At 40.2% G+C, this 24741-nt stretch overlaps 1 protein-coding gene across 2 annotated transcripts in view; it reads right to left on the bottom strand.

Annotated features, from left to right (window-relative positions):
* The window catches only part of ALKBH8 (alkB homolog 8, tRNA methyltransferase), a 50389-nt gene that overhangs the window by 11997 nt on the left and 13651 nt on the right, over positions 1 to 24741 (bottom strand). For both annotated transcript variants that reach the window (XM_050711079.1, XM_035542693.2), the window contains 3 exons: positions 24137 to 24241; positions 21821 to 21891; positions 3509 to 3615 (listed from right to left, as the gene is read on the bottom strand). In XM_050711079.1, the coding sequence (XP_050567036.1) occupies positions 3509 to 3615; positions 21821 to 21891; positions 24137 to 24241 (283 nt within the window). The remainder of the gene's footprint in view (positions 1 to 3508; positions 3616 to 21820; positions 21892 to 24136; positions 24242 to 24741) is intronic.

Below are 24741 nucleotides of genomic sequence, written 5' to 3'. Positions count from 1 at the left end.
TTTTTTGAGGTGAAAAAAGTTTCAAATGATTTTATGAAAAGATTTACATTGCAAAAGGTACCAAAATTTAGAATTTTGAATAGCTCTACAGTAGATCCCTCTCAAAGTTGAGAGGAGGAAAATGAGAAAGTAAAATGGGAAACACAGCATGAGAGGAGAGATACAGCTGCACCCGCACGTGGCTTCCTATCACTTGCACATGGGATAAAGTAGATACTCTTCGAAGAAAACCGAAACTCTTTAGGGAAATAGCTTAGTACTTCAAAGCTGCTACTGTCACTGATACATTTTCCTTTCCTGAACTTAGTCATCAAGGAGACGAATGCAGAAATTTTCCCAAGGAAAAAAAAAAAAAAAAAAAAAAAAAGAGATCATCTCCAAGGAATTGGCCTCAGTGAAGCCTCTTCGGAGCTGCGGACTTCAAAGTCCTTGATTCCCAGAAGGAAAAACTCCCAGTATAAAACTGACTTCCATATTGGTTAGCTGAGTTTAACCCTCATAAGCTGAGCTAGAAGCAGGGGGAAAAGTCTCTGATATTTTTCAATAAAGCAGAACAGTTGGTCCCAACTCATATTTCTACTGGAACTCTTTTGCAGGTCACACGGAACTGCTGATCAGTGCCTGTACTTAACCAAGCAGACGAATGATCTGAATGCCAAGAAGGCAGCCTGATCAGCATGCCAGTACTTTGTTCTGTGTCACCTTTCCTACCGCAAGGAAGCCAATCTTTCGTCCCATCACAGAGAAAGAGCACAGGTCCTTCCTGTCTGGAAATCACTGACGGTCCATGGAGATCTTGCACAAAGACAGCACAGGGCAGCCCTAGTAGAAATCTCCCAGAAACAGCCATGGAAAGGATGGGATCTAATAAAAAAATTGCCTTGTCCATGGCAGTTAATGAAACTATGATGAAATAACCAGCTAACGATGGCCAAGATTCCCCTGACAGCAGAACTTCAAATCCCAAGTTTGCAGATCTGTTATTTGATTTTCTGTTTACATAAAGCAATTTTTATATCTGCAGCAATAAGCTGTGAATGCTAGGAGCTAATATTTTCAGATATAAGTCTTCTTTTTCTGGGTTCTGTGGTTCCAATCTACATGATTTCCTTTTGTCCATGCTACAAGAAAGAATGCTAGATAAAGGCTGGACTGAAAACAACATTCTCAATGTCAACAATACAATGCTGTAAAAATCCTTTTCCTGTGCACCTTTTGTTAACAGGGTTAATTAAAATAAAGTCTCTAGTTCTCTTGGCATCCAAACATAGAGTGAATACATTTCCAGAATGATTCCAAAAATGAACCTTTTGCTCTCTAATTTGATTTCTGGGGAATAGATAAGAGGCATCACAAATGATCTTAAATACATTTTGATGTTACATTTGCAAGTGAATTAACTACACTTGTTTGCTGGATTATTCATCTCATTAATTGCAACAGCATGTTTCACTAGCATGAAGGAAAACTTGTTCTTTACTGGCAAACTGTGCAAGCCCACCCTGTTATCTCTGTTCTACCTGGTTTCAGAAGATACCCATTAAGTAACAATGTGCACCAGGTGAAGCTGTGATCTGAGAAATATCTGGTGTTGCAACAACAGGTACTTCAGAAAAAAATAGAACAAATATAAAAGAAAAACATAAAAAGTACTACCCATTCTGAAATAAAGAGATTCCAATACTCATCTACCCCAGCTGAGTATCTGGGCTCACTACCGCTTTTAAAAATATTTATCATACAGAAAAACTATTTTTAAGGAAGGAAGACAAGCACCAGAAATGGGAATATATGGGTAGAAAGACCTGAGATCTCCATTTTTAATGCAGACTACTTCCTTGGTTCCTAAAACACAACCATAATTGAAAATACAAGTGAAGTAAGCAATGACTTCTTTCCAGTTCTTAGTAGACAAGTAAACTACCCCAGACTGAATGCCTGTTGGAAATCACCACAAGTGCATTGCACGTGTCCTTCCCCCTCCTGGGAGTTTGACTGCCCGGGCACTGGGCCAGCTTGGAAAGAGCAGAGCTGGTGGCCTTGGAGAAAGCTCTTGTGAAGCAAGCCAGAGGCCTCAGCAAAGACTATGTCTCTCCTTCCCCAGGAGCTGCTTTTAAGCAGAAGCTGTCCTGCTGCACCATGCCTGAGCCACGGCCCAGATGTGTCACAGCTGTGCCTGTGCATGGCCACGGCCCTGCTGCTCTGGGTCCAGACCCCTGGCTGATGTCCCTGCCTGGCCTCAGCCCACCCTCATGGAGATGCCACCCCAGCCTGCCCCACACCATGGCTGGGGCAATGGGACATGGCTGGAGACGCCCTGCCAGCTCCCCTGGGCCACTCCTGGTCCCCATGCCAGCAGCATCACTGACATGGGAGCAACCATGTTCTCAGAGTTGTAGATAACCCTTCCAAAAAAGGCTGACAGTATTTGACAGAACAGAATAAAAAAGTTTATAATGCTGGACTTCATTGCCCTGGACTTTTCAGGTTGGAAATGAGGAGACATTTCTTCTTGGAAAGAGCAGTCAGGCATTGGGACGGGTTGCCCAGGGAGGTGGTGGAGTCACCATCCCTGGGGGTGTTCAAGGAAAGGTTGGACGTGGTGCTTAGGGACATGGTTTAGTGGGTGACATTGGTCGGGGGGGGACGGTTGGACCAGATGATCTTGAGGGTATTTTCCAACCTTAATGACTCTGTGATTCTATGATTCTATAATAATGCATGTCAGGAGTACCAGCTTCTTTTTACAATTATTTAATTTAACGAGGGAATATACAGGTAGTGTACGCACTCTATAAAAATGAACAATGTAAACGTCGTCGGGGAGTTCATATTCACCCTTCTTCATAATACAAATTAACCAGTAAAATTAAAAGGCAGAAAGTCTGCCAATAAAAGGATTTGATGTTTAATTTACACAGTGTAATTAGTCTCTCCAATTCACTGCTGTAACCAGTGACTGCTTGGGTCAAACAAAGGAAGAAACATTTACCATGGGCATTTCTGTCCAATATGAGGGTTTACATATTATTCTTCTGAAGCGCACTACTGTCATTCTCAAAGCTCGCCAAGTTTTTAGCCTTTTTGTCAATTCCAGTGCTCCTATTGTAAGTATTTCCCAGTGGTGCATGATTTAAAAATCTTATTGAAACTCTACAATAAGCAAAGCCTCAAGACACCTTTCAAGAAATCTCTTTTCCTAGGATCCCAAACTTGTTCACTATACTGCAGCCTTAGCAGTAGTTAAAGTGGTCCTAAATCAATGGGAAAGAGCCCAGGAAGACTTCCCTTTGTGATCTTGTGGACTGACAACTAGCCTCCTAAAATTCCCATTTTTTTCTTCAATTTAACCTGAGCAGCATCTAGACAGAGGAGGGAATTTGTATAGTTATCTTAAAACCTCTTGATTTTTTTCAGAGTAATTCTAAATACAGAATATCATTATCAAAGCAGAAGAATAATGTACTTTCTCCTTCTATTATCAGCATGCAGGGGCTCTTACACATACCCATGTGTCCACAGGTATCTGGATTCTCCAGACATCACCAATAAACTGCATCGGGGCAGCATAACTGCCACTGTGTGGCCATCGGGGTGTTTGAAATCCATCACAATCTAAAAAGAAACAAAACCAACCACCAGCAATGAGCATGGCTTACAGAGCATCACACACGCCAGGCATTTTCAAGTCTCAAGCTTTGTCTGTCTCCTCATTGTGTTAATCAGAATATTGCCACAAAACAGCGACATATGTCCTTAAGAAACAAAAGCCTCTAGGTTTTGGTCCTGCATCCTTAAGATCTCTTCATTTCAGCAATCTGACATAAAGTTTATATATATATAATCTTATAAATAATACAATTGAAATACTAAAATAAATATTTTATTTTCACAATAACAATTTCATTTGCAAGATCATGGGAGCACTGTTGAATCTTTATATGTACCTGTGATGTAGGAAGAGATTATTACCTTACAACTAAAGGCAATTGCATAAGGAGAGGGGTCACTTGCTATCTAAGTTACACATCTGGGCTAAGGCAGTCAGCTACTGTCTTTTTGTGAGGTTTATGCAGAGAGAGACAAATGTCTCCACAGGGCGATTCATCATAGTCTAAAATGCAGCTAAGTGATGTGGGATGACCCCATGCCCTCTGGAAATGCCCATTTATTCTCAGCAGATTGAGCTGAAACAATTAACTCAGGGTAGATACATAACATTTAAAGAACCAGTATTAGGGCAGATAAATCATTTCCAACCTGTCCGCGTTCTTAGAGGTCTGCAGCACAAAAAGGACAAGGAGTCTCCCAAGATCCTGACTAACATGCCAGCCACCAGAGCAGCCTTTTCTTGTGTGCCACCTGGCTTCTAGCCACAGCAATATACTGAGGTAATGCTTTCAGCTTTATTTCAATTTCACGGCCCAGACAGCAGTGTTCCATTTTGCTTCTGCTTGGGCTAGGAACGTTACCCCTTTACATTTCCCAAATGAGAGAAAATCCTGCTGTGAAAAACAAGGAACAGGTCCTTTAAGCATGCCATATGATTTAAGGAAGACTTACCAATAAAAAAAAGGTCAAAAATCATTCAAGTCGTGGTTCTAGCTACATTGAGAACAAACACCATGAAAGTGGTGCCACCTGATTTGTAACCTGCTAAGGATGCAATTTAAAAGCAGACTTACTACACTACACCAGATTGAGACAAATTAAGCAGTTCTGCTTCTGCATACAGATGCATTTATCAAAAGAAAACAATGGTGCAATGATTAGTCATTCAGCACAAAAAAAACAAACGCCACAAGACAGACTGAATAAACAAGACTGTTTTAAACACTACAAATTACCACTTGCAACTATTGCTATTTATTGTTGTGCACACTGGAGCAAACTACAATGGCATTTACATTTTTAGGGAAAAAATTATTTATGCTTTAATACCACCTACACAGAGCAACAGCTTCTGCTCCTGTTGAGCTACCTAAATTTGAGGAAGGAAATCAGCATGACGAACAGTGGGACAGAAAGGGTATAGGGAAGAACAGGAATACAGCCTACCTGTGAGCTCTAACTATTACGAAACACTTCAACAGCTACACAAAAAAATGAATGACAGACGCTTTCTAATATACTCCTTCCCTCGCATGTTGCAATTGCTTCCAGGTATCCTCAAAGAAGCTTCAGTGATCTAACGGGGAGGCTGTGCTATACAAAGCATGGCTAGGCACAAGCCTCTCTGAAAAGCAATGCTCTGGTAAGGTAAAGAAACCAGAGGGTGACTGATCAAGAACAGCAAGTAGGGGAAAAGCATGAGAAGAAGTGAAGACAGAAGTGGCTGGATTAAATGGATGAGAGGACACCTCAGCCTCTTTTGCTTCCCTGTCCAACTGCTGCTCAGGGACAGGTGTAAGGAGCATGAGACTGGGTTCTCCAGGAGCATGGCAGAATAAATTGAAAAAGAGATGCTGTCCAAATTCCTTCCTTGGAGGCTCAGTTACCCCTCTGTCCCGCTATCTGGTAGTAACAACAAAGCCCAGTTCTTGCAGATGACATTCAAGAGTTGCACTTTCTCCAGGAGTCAGTGCTTGCCAGCTCTATGGGGTCTCCTATACTTCCAGTTCCCATCCCTCTCCAGGGCCTGGAAGAGAACCTTGGCCCCTTTTACATTTTCATGTGGGGATTTACATTCCAGGCTGGGGATTCCGTATGAAGTATAAGGAAACAGTTCCTCTAACCCTGCGCTGCTTTACCTCATGGATCTCCAGTTTCTCTTCCCCCACCAATCGTATGCCTCCCAGAGTGTCTTAGCAAAAGATATTAAGGCAGGTAACAACTGTGCACCCAAAACAGCAGAGGTTCAGAGTGCTCTACAGCAGGTAGCATGTTGGGAACGACAGGCCAAAAAAACAACCCCAGTAGCTAGATTTTCAGGCAGAAGTGGCAGGAAAATAGACAGTGAAAGTGGAGATTATGTGCTCTTGGTTGAACTTCAGCTATGCTAAGCTAACAAGAAATACGTGAAACAAATTTCTGATGGTGCAGAATTTAAGGCTGAAAAACAGATTATGTACTGTACGAAGTATCTGGCAAATCTAATCCTCACCAGCAAAGGATCCCAGCTCTGTCCCTGCTCCCTACTCTCTCCTGTAGAGGAAAAGTTTCTGTATTATTATCTCACAGTGTGTGGCTGTTCCCCTTCTACATGAATTTCACCCTTATGTCAAGCAATGATGATTTGGGGCAAAATATAAATAAAGGATTAATTTACTTGCAAATGAGCAATGACATTAAGTAATTAGCTGTAATGGGAAGAGTCAAAAACCCGAATTCAAAACTGACTTTTGCTTATGAAGCAGACAGATATCCTTAGCTGAAGGATATTGAAATTCTGCAATTTTCCCTTAACAAATTAGACACTGCAATTCAGACAGAAACAAATTTAAGGAACCCACTGTGAACATTTGAAGAAAATTAGTGCAATTTCTGCGTTATGTTTCATGCCTTTATCTAGAATACCTGCACCTGAAGGCTTAAAAACCAAGCCAAAGTACTTCTAGTCTTTGTCTATGGTACAGTAAAGAACATTTAACCCAGAAGGGTTTTGAAGAACTCCGTTCTTATCTCTGAAAAGCCTATTACTGACTGAAGTAGATAACATTCCCAACTCCTATATGTGTCTTTATCCTGACAGAACATTCTCAATTGTCACTGTCACACACACACACAAAAGATTAACGCATTCAGTCCGCTTTTTAATTTACTAAGGACTCACAGTCAATAAAGTAACTCTGCCACTGCTGAATCAATCCACTTCATGACAGCTTTGCTCTATGGGAGCTATTTCCAATTACTTTTTTTTTTTTTTAACCTATTTACTTTTTTCTCTTAGGTGGCTGAGTCAATAAAGATCAAATTTCCTGCTAGCCCATGGTGCATCACCCAGGGATTACATTCAAAAATAAAGACAGTGGATGCTTTGATCTTACACAACTTTTACCTTCTTTCTTTGTAGTGTGGAAGAAGTGTCTCTCTATGTATACACCAAAAACTTGAAAGAAACGCAAAAAGCTAATAATACCTACTCATGGATTTAAATATCTTGTCATGGTGCCAGGTTATTTAAGAGTGTTCATGACGAGGGAGCACATGAAGCAGTAAACAGCTTTCAAGGATGGCTAAACATCAAAGCAAAGCAACACCCACATCACAAACACTGTTCCTCTGGCATAAAATACAGCTAAACATACACACACAAAAAAGAAAAGAATCCAGCATGAAAGTAAAACGGAAGAAAGTATGTTTTTCTTAACTCCTCGGGGAGTGAGAAGTCTGTGCTACCTTTCAGTGCAGCAGTACTGTACCTCCCGAAAGTGCAGGGTGAAGGAGGTGAACGACTGGTCTATCAAATAAGTAATGATCCAAAGGCAAAACAGAAATGAAGCAGTGGGACTATACGGACAATGTTAATAAGAATTTCACTGCTACGGTGTGGAACAACGATTTTTTTCTAAGCTTCGTCTCTGATGCAATTTGTATTCGATGTTAATATACTACCTTAGATGAAACATACTCTAAAACTCAAAAAAGTGGACTGCAAAAAAGTACAACATGGAATACTTTTCAAGTCTCTGACATTATTTACTGAATTTTCAGAGAGAAAAGACACATTATTAGCCTACATAGCAGTTTCCCACATGTAAAACAGATGAAAAAGAATATCTACTTCAAAGACAGCAGAGAGGTTTAAAGCCCCCACACAGAGCTTGAACAACACAGTGCAGAGATGAGAGCCTGTTGGCCTATATGGGACTCAGGGAATCAATCAATGCCTTTCAGAGTGTCTTTCATTGACTGCAAAAACCATGCTAACTTACAAAATTCGGAATTTAGGAATATTCTGAATATTTAGGGGCAGAGAGTAGGATTACCTTTCCCAAACAACCTATGTCATAGGAAATTTGTCTTATGTAACCTGATATTTACATCCAGTATCATGGTCTCTAGTCATACTCCAGAAAACGAGTGCAGCGTTGATGATCATGATGATGAAATATTATTTCACTACTGCCTACTTCAAAAGTCTCTAACACCTGCACCAAGCCTCCCCCATATCAGATTTAAGCTAAAGCATACCAACTCATGTTAAGCTTGCTTATCTATTCAGGCACTATGGTGACGCTAATCAGATATTTAATATACTTCTAGGTTCTCTTCAAAAATTGTATTCAACTTTTGATCCATGCAATGCATTATTTATTCCTCTATTATTTATTCTATTATTATTTATTCTATTATTTATATCTGAATACATTATATATAGTATTTATTTAGATTTATTCCTCTTAGTTTTTAAGCATTCATATCCTAGACCTCAATTATTTCAAACATTATTTCAAAACAGAGTACTGCATTCTTTTCCTTCTAAGGTCTCACCTTGCTGTTAACTGTCCTGATAACCACAAGGAGATTGTATCCATGGAACAAGATACCAGTACCTCTCCCAGCTATTATGTACCCCCCCTCCTTGGAAGCATTTGAGATCAGGTTGAATGTTTACCTACAGTACAATGGATCAGTTGCATTACTACTGCTTCCCTCTCTCCTCCACTAGAGGTATATCATTGTCCTTTCTGGAAAATACTTATCCAACCCCAGCATATGACCTCAATGTCCTTCTGTGAATCCTGAGACAGAGACTTAGTCAAGTTCTCAACAACATCCAGTTTATCCAATTTTGCAAACATACCATTTTAAATCTTTAATAAATGGCCTCCCTAGGTCTTAGCTTAAATTATTTTAGGACACAGAAAGCAAGAGGCTAATGCTGTTAGTCTCCGTTTCATTTCTTCTATTGACTTAGCCTTCTCTGCAACGTTTTCCACCCTTTCAGTCATATGTCTTCCCTTACATCCATGGGCAGTCCTACACTGACATGCTGGGAGCTGCATCCACCAGAGCAGAGCATACCCCACATGTATCAAACCTCTCATTTTCTTTTCCTGATACTGTGTAATTTGTATTGTTAGCTCTGTAATGGAGTACAGTTCAATGAAAGAGTACAAGATGACTCTATAATAAAAAGGCAAAATCCTAATCCTAGTGGTTTCCAGAGGGCTCAATCTGCTCAAAAACAGAGCCAAGACAACACAAGGAATCAGTTCTGTACTCTCAAATACATCTCCACAGACTTGTACTTGATGTATTACTCCACATCCTGAGAGCAAATACTCCCTATTTACGTTTGATGCTGTACCAAATGTCCTCCAAGAAACCACTGAACAAGCCTTTTCAACACAGACACAGATGTTGTGTAATGAGTGCAACTTTATTATGCAAGTATGATGACATTTACAGAGTTCTAGTGTGCACATCTGTGTGCACGCTGCTCTGGCCTATCTATTTTTTTTCCCACACATACTAAAAACTTGTAAGATCTCAAAAGAGATTTTCAGTATCTCAGTAGAAAAGAAAGGATTTCAGGGCTCAAAAAGAGTATATCACCTTTTAAAAGTCACTGGTCATTTATAAATATATGTGGAAACATGCTGTAAATCAGCAATTTCCGTGTTCCTGAGGTTACAAATACATGTGCAGAACTCTTCATCCTGAATCTTGTTCCCATGCCACCCTACCTGTACATTTATCATCCTGTCATTGACAGTTATGATCTTTAACGGCAAACTTTCTGGAGCAGAAGCAGTGTAAGGGACTGGGAGCAGGGCCTCCACATAACATAAATAATAATCCATACAGGACAAACCAGTCCTTGGCTGAGTAAAAAATACTGCCAAATATGGGACAGGAAACCTTTACAGTAATGAGAGACTCAGTTCCAGAAAGGAGGACCTGAAACGCTTACATTTGGGGTAATACCCTCACACCACTTACTAGTGTAGCACGAACCTCCTAGCTGTCCTAACACTCCAAGTCCTTACAGGTTCAGGATACTTCATGGCATGGATAAAACATGCTGCATGTTCATCATCCAGCACAGTGGAAGATCATCTTCCTTCACTCACCACAAACACCAGGGTTGTTCATCAAATCCTACTCTCCTCTGCTGGTCTCAGCTTTCTGCTTGTAATGTTGTGGTACAGGATGCCAAGATAACTCCATGTACTTAGGGTGGGATTCAGTTCAAGATGAAGACAACTACATTTGGCTGTAAATTCTTAATGCTTACATTAGAAGTCCTGTTAGGGCACTGGAACCTGTGAAGCCAGGCAGTAGGTGCCTACATTAACATAACCTGAATCACTCACTCCCTAGGCTGGACTGACTCAATCCCCATTGATTACAGCAGAGCTCAGGCATGAAGTGCACACGTACACACCTACTTGCAAACATTAAATTTTAAGTGTCTTAATCCTGGACTGAATACCACTGATGACATGTTATTAAATATAGCACTTAACAGTATAGATTCAGCAGATGCCTCAAATCTGTTTAAAACAGTCCTGCCTTAATTAAAACTTCTTCCTGCACTATCGTCACTATGAACTTGCCCCTACACACTGAGGAAGTAGTATGTAAACAGTCCTGTGCTGAATATCTGTAATTCAGCGGGATGAAAAGATGAATCTGCTCAGCCTGAGGCTGAAGCAAAGGTCAGCTAGCCGCTCTCATGACTCCATCTAACGACAGTCCCAGAGACCATGACAATAACAAAGAACTGACAGAACACAAGACAACCAAATCCTGTTTTTTCAAACTAATTCTTGCATGATAGCTCACAAGAGCTGATGAGATACAGGTTCTGATCTATTGCTACAGAAACTACCATATGGCCTGTTTCATAATCCTCTACATCTTCACTGTAGAAGGAAAATCTACTAAGGGACAAGGATCTGAACATGAATTCACAAACATGGCTTAAATACATATAGAAGAGTCATTCCTTAGCAGACAAAAGCATAGAACTAAAAAAGAAAAAAGCATTACGAAAGCCATCTTCTTGGTCAACGATGTCTGGTAGGGTCATAAAGCGTAATTCAAAAAAACAGCATGATAATGAAAGACTTGTTAAAAATTATTTATAAATTGACACAATTGCTATGTTTTGCCCCAAGGAAGAGAAGGGGAGAAGGCTCTGAGGTGACCTTGTTGTGGCCTTCCAGTACTTAAAGGAGGCTTACAAGAAAGATGGGGAGAGACTCTTTACCAGGGCGTGTAGTTATAGGAAGAGGGGTAACAAGTTTGAACTAGAAGAGAGTAGATTTAAACTAGCTTTAAGGAAGAAATTCTTCACTCAGATGATGGCAAGGCCTTGGCACTGGCTGCCCAGAGAAGCTGTGCATGCCCCATCCCTGGAAGTGCTCAAGGCCAGGCTGGATGGGGCTTTGGGCAGCCTGGTCTGGTGGGAGGTGTCCCTGCCCATGGCAGGGGGTTGGAACTGGATGATCTTTAAAGGTCCCTTCCAACCCAAACCATTCTATGATTCTATTCTATGATTCTATTGTGAAACTACCACACATCTGAAATATACATATTATTTTCAAGTAGGTAAAACAAAGAAATAAACATATTTTGATGTTTGGACAGGTGTTGTTCTAATGCTGCTGATTTTCATCGCCAAGTACCACATATTTCTTCTCTCATACCCTCTAACTGCTTTACTTGCTCAGTGAGTGTCTTCACTGTCTGCAGCTGAAAGTTATGCACAAGGGCTCTACCACAGCATCAGCATCTGGCCATGAATTTACAATTGATGGCTTACATGCACATGTACTGCAGAGAGGTGTAAGCTCTAAGAGAGGAGGAGGAGAAACACCTCACAAGGAACTCTGAAACATGGAGTTGTCCCTGCTTTCCGCTGCACCATCAACCTGGGTTCCCTCCAACACTCTCCTGCAGCCCCAGCAAACAGACCAGAGCTTTACCTGCACTTTACCAACAGGCTGCCTGTCCGCCTTCTGCTCCTTTAAGAGCACAGCTCTCTCTGCCCCCATTCAGAATCTACCCGTCAAGTGTACTACCAACATCATAGGATTGATAGCTTTGGTTCCAGCACACTTTTAACCTCTCTAAATTGCTAGTTCCTCACTCAAAATTTCCAGAGTCAACTCTGCTGGATAAGAGCTCTGTGGAGAAACTATTAAAACACTAAACACAGCTGAAAAGAAAAACAGAAACAAAATTGGTGCAGTATACAAGATGCTCACAGAGTATAAAGGCAGGCAGAGTTCAAACCCCATTTGCTATACTCACTGGTATTATCTAAGTCCAGGGGAGACAATATACCACAGCAGGAGCTTAACAAGTTAAGCTTGTTTCTTTGCTTATAGACTACTTGTGATTGTTATTACTATTTGTCATTTCTATATGAAACTTGCCACAGTCTTAAAATAGGCTCCTGTAACAATAGAGATGACATCACCACCTAATGAAATTAGATTTCTTTATCGAGTTCCAGAGCTGAACTGCTGCTGAAATGCAACAGCTAAAGATAACGACTTTTTAATGCCCTAGAGCTCAGTCTGTTTTGCTGTTAATTTGTGGCAGACACCAGGATTTCATTTCATGCACCAAGTACCAATCTTCTAAAAATAATGTGAGGAATAGGAATAACTTCCACTGATAAATCTCTTCCAGAGATTAAAAATTCTTAAAAAAAAAAAAAGAAAGAAACGAGTAATTCTACTCAAACAACAATACAGAGGCTTCTAAGGCAAATATAGCAGAACAGTATTTAAAGAACGACAACCTAAAACTTGGCTCAAAAATAAATTAAGCTGTAAATATACTAAATGTATTAGTTTTCTTCTATTACAATTATTATATTTTTCACAGGAATTAATAGTAACTTCATATTTAAATAGTTAACCCAAGCCACCACAAAAGAGTAGTTCATGTATCATAGTGAAGGGTACATGGGAGGAGTGAAGTGAAGCAAGAGAAAAAACAGATTTTAGTTTATAAACACCAATATTGAGTTATAATCTAATCCGTTTTTTCAAGATTTTTAGCTAACTTTGTACTTTATATGATATGAAAATCAATTAGTCTCTAACAAAATCTATGGAATTGCAAGACAGTTTTTAGAGGGTCTGTTTGATTCCACTGAAAAATTCAATCTATATTTGTGTGTCATAGTAAAGCATTAACAGACACCTGAGAACTGGAAATGAAATAATGCTGCCTCAGCATATGAAGTAAGCACTTTACAAAAAAAAGCAAATAAGTTTGGAGATAACATGTGGCATTAAGACAGAACCAAGTTGATAAAATAATTATCCAGTTTTCCTTCATTATTTAACAGCTAGGACTGCAGTCAGAAAATCTTAAGCCCTATTGCAGACTCCAAACATTTTAGAAATGTGTTTCCCTCAAATTTTTTTTTTCCTTTACAATCAAAACAAAATCCTGCTAAATGGAACTGTATGTCATATTTTTCATAGCATATCTACATATTCTTCCATGCAATACTGAGTGAATTTCATTTTCAAATTATGTCATTCTAACTGCAGTTTCTTTTGTCTGTCATTCCAGCAGCGGACACAATGCTGATGTAACTGCCCAGAGGAGGGCACGACAAGAACATTCTTCCCACATCCCTTTCTCAACACTAGCGACTCAAAGAAAATGCAGGAGGCTAAAAAGAGTAACCAACTGGGTGGAAGGAAGAATACTGATAGGAACCAGGAGGAGCTGCAGCTCTGCCTTCCTCTCTCAGTAGCCAAAATAATGGACCACATGCAAGCAACACAAAACTGCTACAGAGAATACGGTAAGACAACTTCCCACTCTAGCAGAGCCAGGAGAGAGATCTCAAGTCCCAGCACATTCTGCATATTCCCACAGCAATCTAACTACAGTCTGCTCTTGCTCAGGGCTGACACAAGATTTTAGTCAATTTAAGAGTGAGCAGGTCTTGCACTGCGGGGAACAGCTTTACAGAAACGCAAGGCAGATGACAAGTTTCTTTCTTTCAGGGAAAGGAAGGGAGGCTGGTATGAATCGTCCGTATCTGTGGAGATTCTCAAAACCTGGCTTGACACGGTCCTGAGCAACCTGCTGTAGGTGACTCTGCTTGTGCTGGGAGAATTGGTCTAGATGACCTCCAGAGGTCCCTGCCAATCTCAGCTATTCTACGAGTCTACGCAGTATGTGTCCATGAATCTGATAAAGTGAAGACGAGAGATAAAGCTTCCCAGAGCTATTGGCCCAATACTGGCCCACCAGTAGTAAATGCAGATGTCTGCGACTCACCACAGGAACAACTCATACAAAGAGACACGCCTGGAAGTTGGAATGTCTCACCAAGATGGAAGAGCAGAAAACTGAATATTTCTACATACAAAACTTTAAAATACAGGTTCTCTCATAGCTTAGCTTTGATTTTGTTCCTCTGATGTAGCCAAGGAGGTAGTGGGGAAGGTGAGATCTCCATGCTGCTGTCTTGTTTCACAGCAAATTACTGTCATACAGCTTCTAGAGAAACAATGAGAAGACCCTATAAACACCCAATGCTACAGGAGAGTGGAAGGAGGTGATTAGGTATTGCAGTACACGCTCCCTCTGAAAAATGTACATGAAACTGGGCTTTCATGACCCTTGCAAAGATCAAAATAACTGATCAGGTGGAAATATCGGTAAGACACGTTGATATCTGTGAACAGGATCATGTATGAAAAGGTGAGACAATATCCAGCACAGAAATTAAAACTCGGAACAGTACATTTACTGAATATTCACCTTTCCCTGAAAACACAGTAAGACTATTATAAAAATTCCCATGAAGGGCTGCAGGCATTGTTACTTATCTTAGAGGGCTCAATTCTGTATTCATTTATATCATCAGGAAGCTCTCCCTTGATTTCAATGGGTCTTGTTCACTTCGTTATTTGTTTCCAAGCTCAAATAACAGTACATTGTGGAATGACATGGGCAGAAAGAGAGACACAGAACATTTATGGAGAGTAAGCATGAAGAACAGCAACACATTTATGAAGCCTGATGTATTTAACTTGTGGTGCTCAGGACAAATTTCACATAGAGAAATTCTTCAGTAGTTTTTAAAAATGAGAAACTACTTTAAATGGTAAAAACTGCTAACTGATAATTAATTACAAATGCAGCCCCCTTTGGGTTTCCAACTAAATGATACAGAAACTGATGAAAACTGTTCTTCAGAAGCAGATGAAATCCATGACTGTGGGTTACAGCTCAAGAAACCTGTCTTACAGATCTGAAAAACACACTATTGAGCTTCACGAATACCACCACAATCATTTGAGCAAACCTCTGAACTCATCATTAGATCTTAGCAATTAAAATGAACGTCTTCCATTCAGGCCAAGAGTCATTTTGGTCCTGCCAACCCAATCTCATTTTAAACAAGGACTGCTGCTATTATAATTTCACCCACTACAATTATGCTGCTAGCATGGACAGAGTTAAAGCTTTGTCTTAGAGCCTCTATCAGAGTAATTCCTTAAATGAGTTAAGATGTTTTGTGCCTTCCCCTAAAAGAAAAAAAAAAGTAAACGTAAAAAGTAAATCAAAATGAATCAGCAACTAAGCAAAATATGACTGAGACCACACAGTTAACACAGTAACATCCAGTACCTGCCTACCTTGTTAGAGCTCCTGCAAGAACTGAAACAGGTGCTGACTGTCAATGGCTGGATACAATCTAGGCTTTCGAAAGGCTTCTGATAAAATCTCTCAAGCAGCTTATTACAGAACAGCTGCTGCTGCTACAACAGCTACAGATTTGTGTTTGTTAACCAAGACAGATCAGAAATAGATTAACAAATAAGAAGCAAAAGTGCAGGAATAAATGGTCAATTCCCAGCCTGGGAGAAGAGTAATAGCAGGGTACCTCATTCTATCAGTTCTATGACTACCGCTGGTTATTCATATTTCAAAAGATCTAGCGGAGTACTTCTTTGTAATACCGCTCTGCTTTCAGGGTTTAAGAGAGTCACGACTTTTCTTTACAGATCAAGGCCCTTAATATCTGCAGGCTAGGGCATGATGGATATGTGTTCAGATGAACAGAAGTCAAGCAGAAGATGGGGATGATCCACGCTCTCAGCCTCACTGTTTAACCTTGAGCCACAAGTCTGACTCCAAACCCTGAGGCTTCCCTTTCATAGAAGTTAGGTCAGGAGCCTCAGCAGGGCATCAGAGCAGCCCTCCTTGGTTATGCCAGTTTTCTACCAGGGTGAGGCACAGGGACTGGAAGCAGAGTAAGGCACTCGAGGGGCAAAAGCAGAAGCTAGGGAAAAGAAAATGACAAGCCTGTGATTTTCATATTGGGGATAGACATTAGGAAAAGAGAACAGAACGCCAAAATTAGAGCATGGCGCCAACACAACACACCCTTCAGGAAGGCTACAACTGTGTTTCACCCTCTGGCACGGGGGCAGAGGGTGTCCCCCAGTAGTCCCTGAGAGAATGAGGCAGGGCTGACAGGAAGAGAGAGTGCACTGCATCACTCGCTATTTACTGGGGGTAAGATATGCAGCCAGGAAGGGAAAATTCCTTTCTGAGTTTGGTACTCTCACAGTGGCACTTAGCTTACCACAGAAACATTACCTCTGTCTTTCTAAAACTCCAATGAATCAAGGTTTACATAACAGCATGTTAAATGGCAAATTAGGAAAAACAGAAAAACAGAAATCTCAATATTGATCGAGCTCCTGTTGCAAGCCTGCAAAGGGAAATTTGAGACAGGCTTTGACTAGGATTTTTCAAAGACAGCTGCAAACTTGGCCAGGCTCCTAGGACGAAATATTGTAAAGTTGCATACCTTTAGAGACACCAAATGGAAGCACTGAAAATAACACCCAAATCAAATCAGTACAGAAAATTCTTAACAGAAAGCATTGTTCCCTGTTTTGCAGCACTCTGTTCAAATTCACAGACACAGGGATATATGGTTTACCATTGAACTTAATAAAACTTAATAAAATCACTTTGGACTGATTTTTCCCCATTGCCTTTCTTTACCCACTATGGCAACTTCTGAATTGAAGAAAACTATATTCAATATCCTAACATCAAAACTGTCATTCATTAATATTTTTTAGCATATCAGCTCATATAAAAAAGGGTGAACGTGATAGTTTATAAAATGTCATTAGAAGCCCACGGGACATTCTGGAAGTCTCACTTCATCCTGCAGTTTCCCATTTCTTTGGCATCTCCTGGATCAAAACCTGGTAAGTGATTAGCCTGTCCTGACACTCTCACCTTTCCTGGAATACTGTGGGACAAGACACATCACATGTCTCACTGCTTTGCCTTCAAACTGTGTAGTGGTTTGTATAAGATAGACATAAGCCCAAAGTAATAGTGACATTTTCTCCTTCAAATCGTTTAATGTCTTGTAAACTCCATAAAGCACAACATATTGCAGCAACTAGAACAAAATTGAGCCACTTGGTTTCACTGCGCCTCTTGATAGACCAAGTTGTTCCATGCGACTAAGATGGGAATGAGAATCTCACACCTACATTTCTGCCTCATTTCATGTAAGTTTAATAACTTGGATTGCTGGAGGCTATCTGCTATACTACAAATGCAGTGTTGTGAAGAATCACACCCTTCCCCAGATTGTTCATATTTTAAAAAGTATATTCTAATGCCAATAGCTATTCCCTCTTCAACATAAATGAATTTTGCAGAAACAAATTAGACTTACAATGATTCCTCTAACAGAACAGTCCAAAGTGCTTTCTTACTGGATAAACTCATTCTCCAGATGAAAAGACTGATTTCAATAGTGTGTTTCAGGCTGCAAGGTATCACTGACGGTGGCAGTGGCACGAAGGGCAGTGAGAGACATGTCACTGGTGGTGTCCTCTAGTGGTCGATACGGGGGCTAGCACCGTTTAACATCTTCATTAATTACCTGGACGATGGGACTGTGCCCCCCCAGCAAGTTTCCAGACAATACAAAACTGGCGGACTGACCGACACACCAGTGCTGCCATTCGGAAGGACCTAGACAGGCTAGAGAACGGGGCAGACAGGAACCTCATAAAGTCCAAGAAAGGGAAGTGCCAAGTCTTGCACCTGGTCAGAAATAAGCCCAGGCACCATCACCATTTGGAAGCTGATCAGCTAGAAAGCAGCTCAGCCAAAAAGGATATTGGGGTCCTGGTGAACTTGACTGTGAGCCAGCAATGCACTCTTGTGGCAGAAAAGGCCAACAGCCTCCTGGGTTGCATAATGAAGAACACTGCCAGCAGTTTGAGGGAGGTGATCCTTCCTCTCTACTCAACACTGGTGAGGATGCATTCGGAGTACTGTTTCCAGTACTGGGAACAGACTGGGCTCCCCAGTACAAGAAACATAGGGACTTACTGAACAAATCCAGTGCAGGGCCATGAAGATGATGATGGAGCATCTTTCATATGAGAAGCTGAAAGAGCAAGGACTGTTCAGCTTGGAGAAGAGAAGCTTCAGGGGAGATCTTATCTATGTGTATAAATACCTGATGGGAGGCAATAAAGAAGAGGGAACCCGACTCTTCTCAGTAGTGCCCATGGACAAGACAAGAGAGAATAGGCACAAATTAAAACCCATGAAATTCCATCTGAACATAACACAAGTTTTTTTTTTTTTTTTTTAGTTTTTTTTTTTTTTTTTTTTTTTTTAAATCAGACAGAGGTCAAACACAGGTTGCTCAGGCAGTTTTGGAGCCTCCATCTGCAGAGACAGGCTAAATGCAGTCTCTGACAACCTGCTTTAGCTGACCCTGCTTGAGCAGGGCTTGGACTAGATAAACTCAGGAGGTCCCTTCCAACCTAAACAATTCTGTGAAGATATCACAAGAAGTCTGTAAGCCTATGCTGCTGATCACTAAGGCACTAGGCTAGGAAGGCACTTTGTGTTTAGTCCCCTGGTCTGCCTCAACCTCCTTTTTCATATGTCAAGGCATTTATTTCAATTACTAGTTACTAGAAGCTGCCTAACTCAGATCCTGGAAGGACAAGCATAGACAAGCATAAAAACAATGGGAAGAAAAGTTCCTTCCATGACTTAACAACAAGAATTATGAGGCATTTCTGATTTCTTTTTTCCTTCTCCAGTGTCTGGTCTGCCAACTTCAGGAAAAGGTTACACAACTAGCTGGGCTGCGAGGTTTTTTCTTTATGACACTTTCTATTTAAATGTGTGCATTTTCTTTTGAGAAGAATACAGAAAAGACTAGACATAAGGCTTTATGCAATTTTTTCCAGTAGGTTGCAGCCTAATTTATTCTGGTGAAAAAAAACATTAAGTCACACTACAAGGAGAAGAATAGAGAACAGACAAGAATCAGGATTTGCTGACACATATGCAACTCCAATTATTTATTATCAGAGCGTATGCATTTTATAAACCGCGATGGGAATAGAGTAGTAGGCTTCGAGAAACACCTAAAATAACTAACTCACATATTACTACAACTGCTGTTTACATTTTAAAATCAGATGAAAAGTTAAGTGCACAAAAATATATTAAAGAAATCATAAAAAGTTATAAAAGTACCAGAAAGCACAGGCATCGAATAAAGCAGCATTTTCTGTACCACTGGTTTGTTTTACTGCATGTGTGCTTTGATTGACTGAATCTGAAAAGTTCATTGATAGCCCATTAGGAAAAGGCACTGAAACTTGGACACAGTCTGTTAGCTCCCAATGTGTGTCTGAAATATCTATAAATGGCCAAAGTCTAGCTGTTTCCCTGATTGAATTATATACATTCCAATTTTTAACAGCATCATAATCCTCCAGGCAGTCCTCCTCACAGAAAGGTTTGTATTTCTCAGGTGATTAAAATCACTCTGCTTTTGGCCATCTGTTTGAGACCATCACAAAGCTATGCTGTAATATAATCATCTGGAAACGCACTGCCTATGGTGCCTCATTGATGAAGTAAGAGAGCATCCAAGTCAGAGTCAGCCTTTTAATTGAAATTGAAAAGGTAAGAAAGCCTGGGGCTGCAGAGTGAGGCAGAAAAGGATGTGAAATTACAGCAGCACCAATATAGCTTTTATAAAGAAAACTGAAGTAATATTTTCACTTGCAAGGTCAACACAGGATTAGCGGTAAGGCAGGGTCATCTATTGCTGCTGTGCTGCTCTAAATACTCAGCACGTATTAGAAAGTTAAACTTATGACTGATAAACTGCACAGAAGATCTATTACAGCTTTTTACCTAGAGAAATTGCATGAAGAGATGGATGTTCTCACGTGCTATCTAGCATGGAGGTGCTGACACTGTTAAAAGATGCCACTGCAGTTGAACAGATCAGAACACTACCACAGAAAGAAGGCTAAGTGCAGAAGCAGCATAGGGAAATCAGTCCTAGATTGGCACACACCAAAACAAAACGAGTGAAGACTCTAATGACACTGTTCGAAACACCATCACAACTAATTCCAGACTTTCCTACTCTAACCTGATGCTTTTCTTAATATTTTTGTGGCTTAGATTAACAAATGCATCCATGACCTGTCTGAGAGGACTGGCAACACAGACACCTCTCTTTCAAGGGATCAAGAACACAGAAGTGCGACTGCCACACACAATATTGGGAAGGCTACTCTTCCTCAGACTCACCTCTAGTCACAGAAGTAACACATCTACTAAAAAACATTCAAGAAAAAAAGAAGTCGGTGTCAGAACCCAGATTAAAGATACAAAGAACATCAGAGCTCATAACAGTCAGCCATGGTCCTCCCTCTGCCTAAAGAGTAAGACAAACCAAGAGAAATAATCAAAGTTGCTGTTTCATAACAGAAGGACACTGTCTATTGGTATGGAGGTACACCTAACTCTATATGCACACACATCTGTGTCCTCTACACACTACTGCCAGAACAAGGTAGCAGATTAGACTGTCCTTACACAGGGTTTGCAGCTTTTCAACAGAAAAAAAATCAAAACAGCAACAAAAAATAACAACAAAATCAAACCTCAAATACCCACTGCAATGACCTTTTGTTCTTAACACTGTTAAACGTCTAATTATCCAACACCATGGGAACAGACAGCAATACATATACCTTCCCTGTAACAAAAAGCACAAGATCGTAATGGAATAGGCCACGCAGCTACGTCTGGAATATGAACACCCTCAGGAAAACACAGCAAGGTGCAATGGCCAAGTAGGAAAGACTTGCTGCAGTAGTGCTTAAGGCAGAGCAGGTAACATTAAATTTGTAAAACAGGATGGGCATAGGTGCAGCACATGAACTGCAATAGAAAGAGTAGAAGTACGGGCACTAACTAGAGGACTGGATGATACGGACTGTTTTCGGCCCTACTACTAGGGACATCGTATAGCTTCATTCTGCTTCACTGTTCTTCCACTTCCCTTCCTACTTTTTGCCTGCATCACCTGCAAATTTCGGAAGATCCTGAGATCAGAGTCTACCTCTGCATGCATCATGACTAGTTCAACAGGGTTCAGACTTTGACCAGACCCTCTACAGGTCCACCCATCTACATTAGCTTACTGTAAACACACTGAATATAAATATTACAGACCAGAGGGAACAGGGGATGACACAGGAAAAAATGGAGTTACAAACATAAACAGGGTGATATACTCCCTAAGATGAATACTAAATGAAGGAAGGTCAATGCAGCACTAGATGCTAAGACTTAAAAATAGGGTATCACTGGCAAATCATCCTGTGACAACATCTCATTGCAGTTGCTTATTTAATTAGCATATCACATTACCTTGCATGCTTGAGATTGAACTCATCTGAGTGTGAACAGACACCATGGAAAACCAAATTAAATTGTATTAAACAATATAAAAATGAAACTTCTCAGTAAAGCATCACCAAAATATATACAGATATAAGTTTACCTCAGATCCTAAACTGAGAGAGATTATTTCATCCTCAAAAGCAGAATGTGTATCAATATGAGGAGGGATTCCTGCACACAAAAAGAAAAAAAGTCATTATAATAACAGAGGGGTATCTCTTCAAGCAAACTCTATTTACATGGATATCCACTTTGAATGGGATGTAGGGCTGAACAAACAAATTTATAAAGGAGCCTTCCAAAACAATTCAGGACAGGATCAGCCCATCGGATTTACATGCCCAGATAAGATATTAACCACACAGCTAACCTAAGTGTTCTCTATAATCAGTGGAAATACCTAGAAGACAGTTCAGAGCACCCAAAGGCCTCACTCACCCACTGAAGACTCCTGCTGGTCACCTCGCTGCAGCAAGCACCTGAAATCATTATGCTCTCTTCTTAGCTTAAAACTAACAGTTAAATTATGCTGGGTGTCTTTGGGCCTTAGCTCATCCACAATCACGTATTGCTCCCTCACTCTTCCCCAGGAAGGAATCACCCCAAATACCCCTTGTGTTGCTAAGCAAATGAAGGTGCAAAGGATTTCAGCTTCAGAATTAGGACCTACTACTACAAACAGATCCTGTCAGGGTCAAACCCTGCCCCTCTGCTTTGCAGTTCTCAAGAAAAATCTACACCATTGCTGGGCTAACCCCTGGGTGGTAATTATTTTGGGGTATGTATGAGTAAACATGTATTTGAGAATTGCCAGAAGGACAGCAAGTTCTTTCTTTCTTTCTTTTTTAATTAAAGAAACTGCCATTCCCTGAAACCTGTGCCACATATTTTAACACAATCAAATTTCTTAGTTGAAAACATATTTTCCTAACACTGTCAGTCAGCTCTACAAAACATCATTATACACCAGATTTTACCTCCAGATATAAATAATCTGAATTTCATTCATTTCAGTGAAAGCAATACTAATGTTTTATGAGGCCAACATTTAGTTTAATAGAAAATCAGCCAGACTTGAAAAGCAAGGACACATATCTGCTTGTGTTTGCTCATAATTTTTATTCTGTATGAAGCACTGAAACTCTTCCTTCAGATGCACACTGAAGGCAGCATAATTCACTGTGCAACAAGAGGACAGTTCAGCATCACCCAAATAATTCAACCAAGACCACACTGACCTTCCTAATGTTTACACTCCACCCATGCAGCACATAGAAAGAGACAGTCTCCTAAGCACTCAAATGTGGGTGGTTACTTTCAAGTATAAATCCAAAAATTTAAACATTATTAGGACCCTGAATGAAAAAAGTGCTTTAAAGAAGGAATTCATTTAATGTGTCTTCAACGTGGCTCCTACAGTTTAGATACAGCTTAGTCATCATTCACTTTTTAAAATCTCAAGTTTAGGGTCCAGTGACAGAATCTGGCTCATAACACAGATACTAAAGGCATTAATCTGGCTGCACTCTATATTCATTTATATCCTAACAATTTGCACTTAGGAAAGGGTATTGCTTTATCTTGTTTTGTTTTTAAAAAACTGCTTCTGTTCTTGATAGAAATCTACAATTCGAGCTAATCTCCTGAGGTCCCTGCCACCAGTATGTGACTGTAACAATTTAACAGATCGGCAGATACATAAACAAATGTGATCAGCTTTTCAGACTCATGTTTGGCACACACTAAATTAGCTGTCAGACACTGATTCTGAAAGAAAAGCTGTTGTCCTTCGTTCCTAAGGACAAATTAGATATCCACTCTAGAGGAAGCCAGATAGTTAGCCTTGATGACTGACCTTAGCAAAAAGCACAGCGTATGATTTATTCCCTACAGGTGTGATGAGAAGGAAATTTCTCTCCAGTCTGGGAAAGATTACAGAAATTGAGAAATTTCTTATTCCCCAGATAAGAGAACACTTCTTGCAGCATACTTAAGAGCCTACATATCATGTATACTAACATTATACCACATAGCAACAGCAAGAGCTGTTTTCTGGAGACTACGCACATTACAGGGAGCAAGAAGAGTTTGGAGAAGCAATGAAGAAGTACATGAGTGCAAAAACAAATATGGCTGCTTATTCCTGTATCCTTTTTTTGTTGAGTTTCCATGTTACGGCCTTGTATTCTGGAACATCATCAACTTCCGTAACAGTGTTATCAAAAACTGTACTTCTGAACACAAGCTCCTGGGTTCAGAAACCAGCATGAAGACATTAGGTTTGATATCAAACATCTCAGGTCACAGAGTAAATACATTAAGCAAATGCTTAAATCCTGTCCCGTTAGATGCTATTCTCTTCTGAATTTCAATTAAGGTAAAAAGCTCAAAATTTTTGAAAGATAAAAAAATTTACCTTGTCCAGGTTCATACTGATTTACAGTCAGTTGATCAGGTTTATGCTTGATATATCCCTGCTTCAAGCACTTCTCCAAGAACAAGCTACAAATTTCAGGAAGACCTATTTATAGAAACAAAACTTTAAGCAAGACAGCTTTTTACATTTTTATCCTTTCCATTCACATGGAATATAACTGGGCAAAATACAGAGAAACAGCCTATACGTAAGGCCATCTTTAATAATAATCACTATGCATTCGCTCTAACACACACATCAGAATTGTTGGTCAGATCTGCAAGTACCATGTATATGTAACATCTCACAATTAGAAAGGCAGTTCCTCCAAGGTCACATTTAGAGGCAGACCAGGCCCACTCCTAAGACATGCAAACTGTGTTATCGCTGCATGTAAATAAGAGCATATCAAATCAGGGGCAAAATTTCCACCAACCACTGCAATGAGGAAGCTGCAGACAAGAACCGTAATTATTACGCAGAAAGTCAGAAGTTGTGCAGAAAGCTCACTAAAAGATAAAAATTACCCCCTAAAAATCTGCTATTGAATTAAGCAATCACCAAATAAATCTGCTGAAGTCAATATGGTTTTGAAACAGGAACAA

The sequence above is a fragment of the Cygnus atratus genome, chromosome 1, assembly GCF_013377495.2.
Source record: "Cygnus atratus isolate AKBS03 ecotype Queensland, Australia chromosome 1, CAtr_DNAZoo_HiC_assembly, whole genome shotgun sequence".
Classification (NCBI taxonomy): domain Eukaryota; kingdom Metazoa; phylum Chordata; class Aves; order Anseriformes; family Anatidae; genus Cygnus; species Cygnus atratus.
This window is presented reverse-complemented; position numbering and strand designations above follow the sequence as displayed.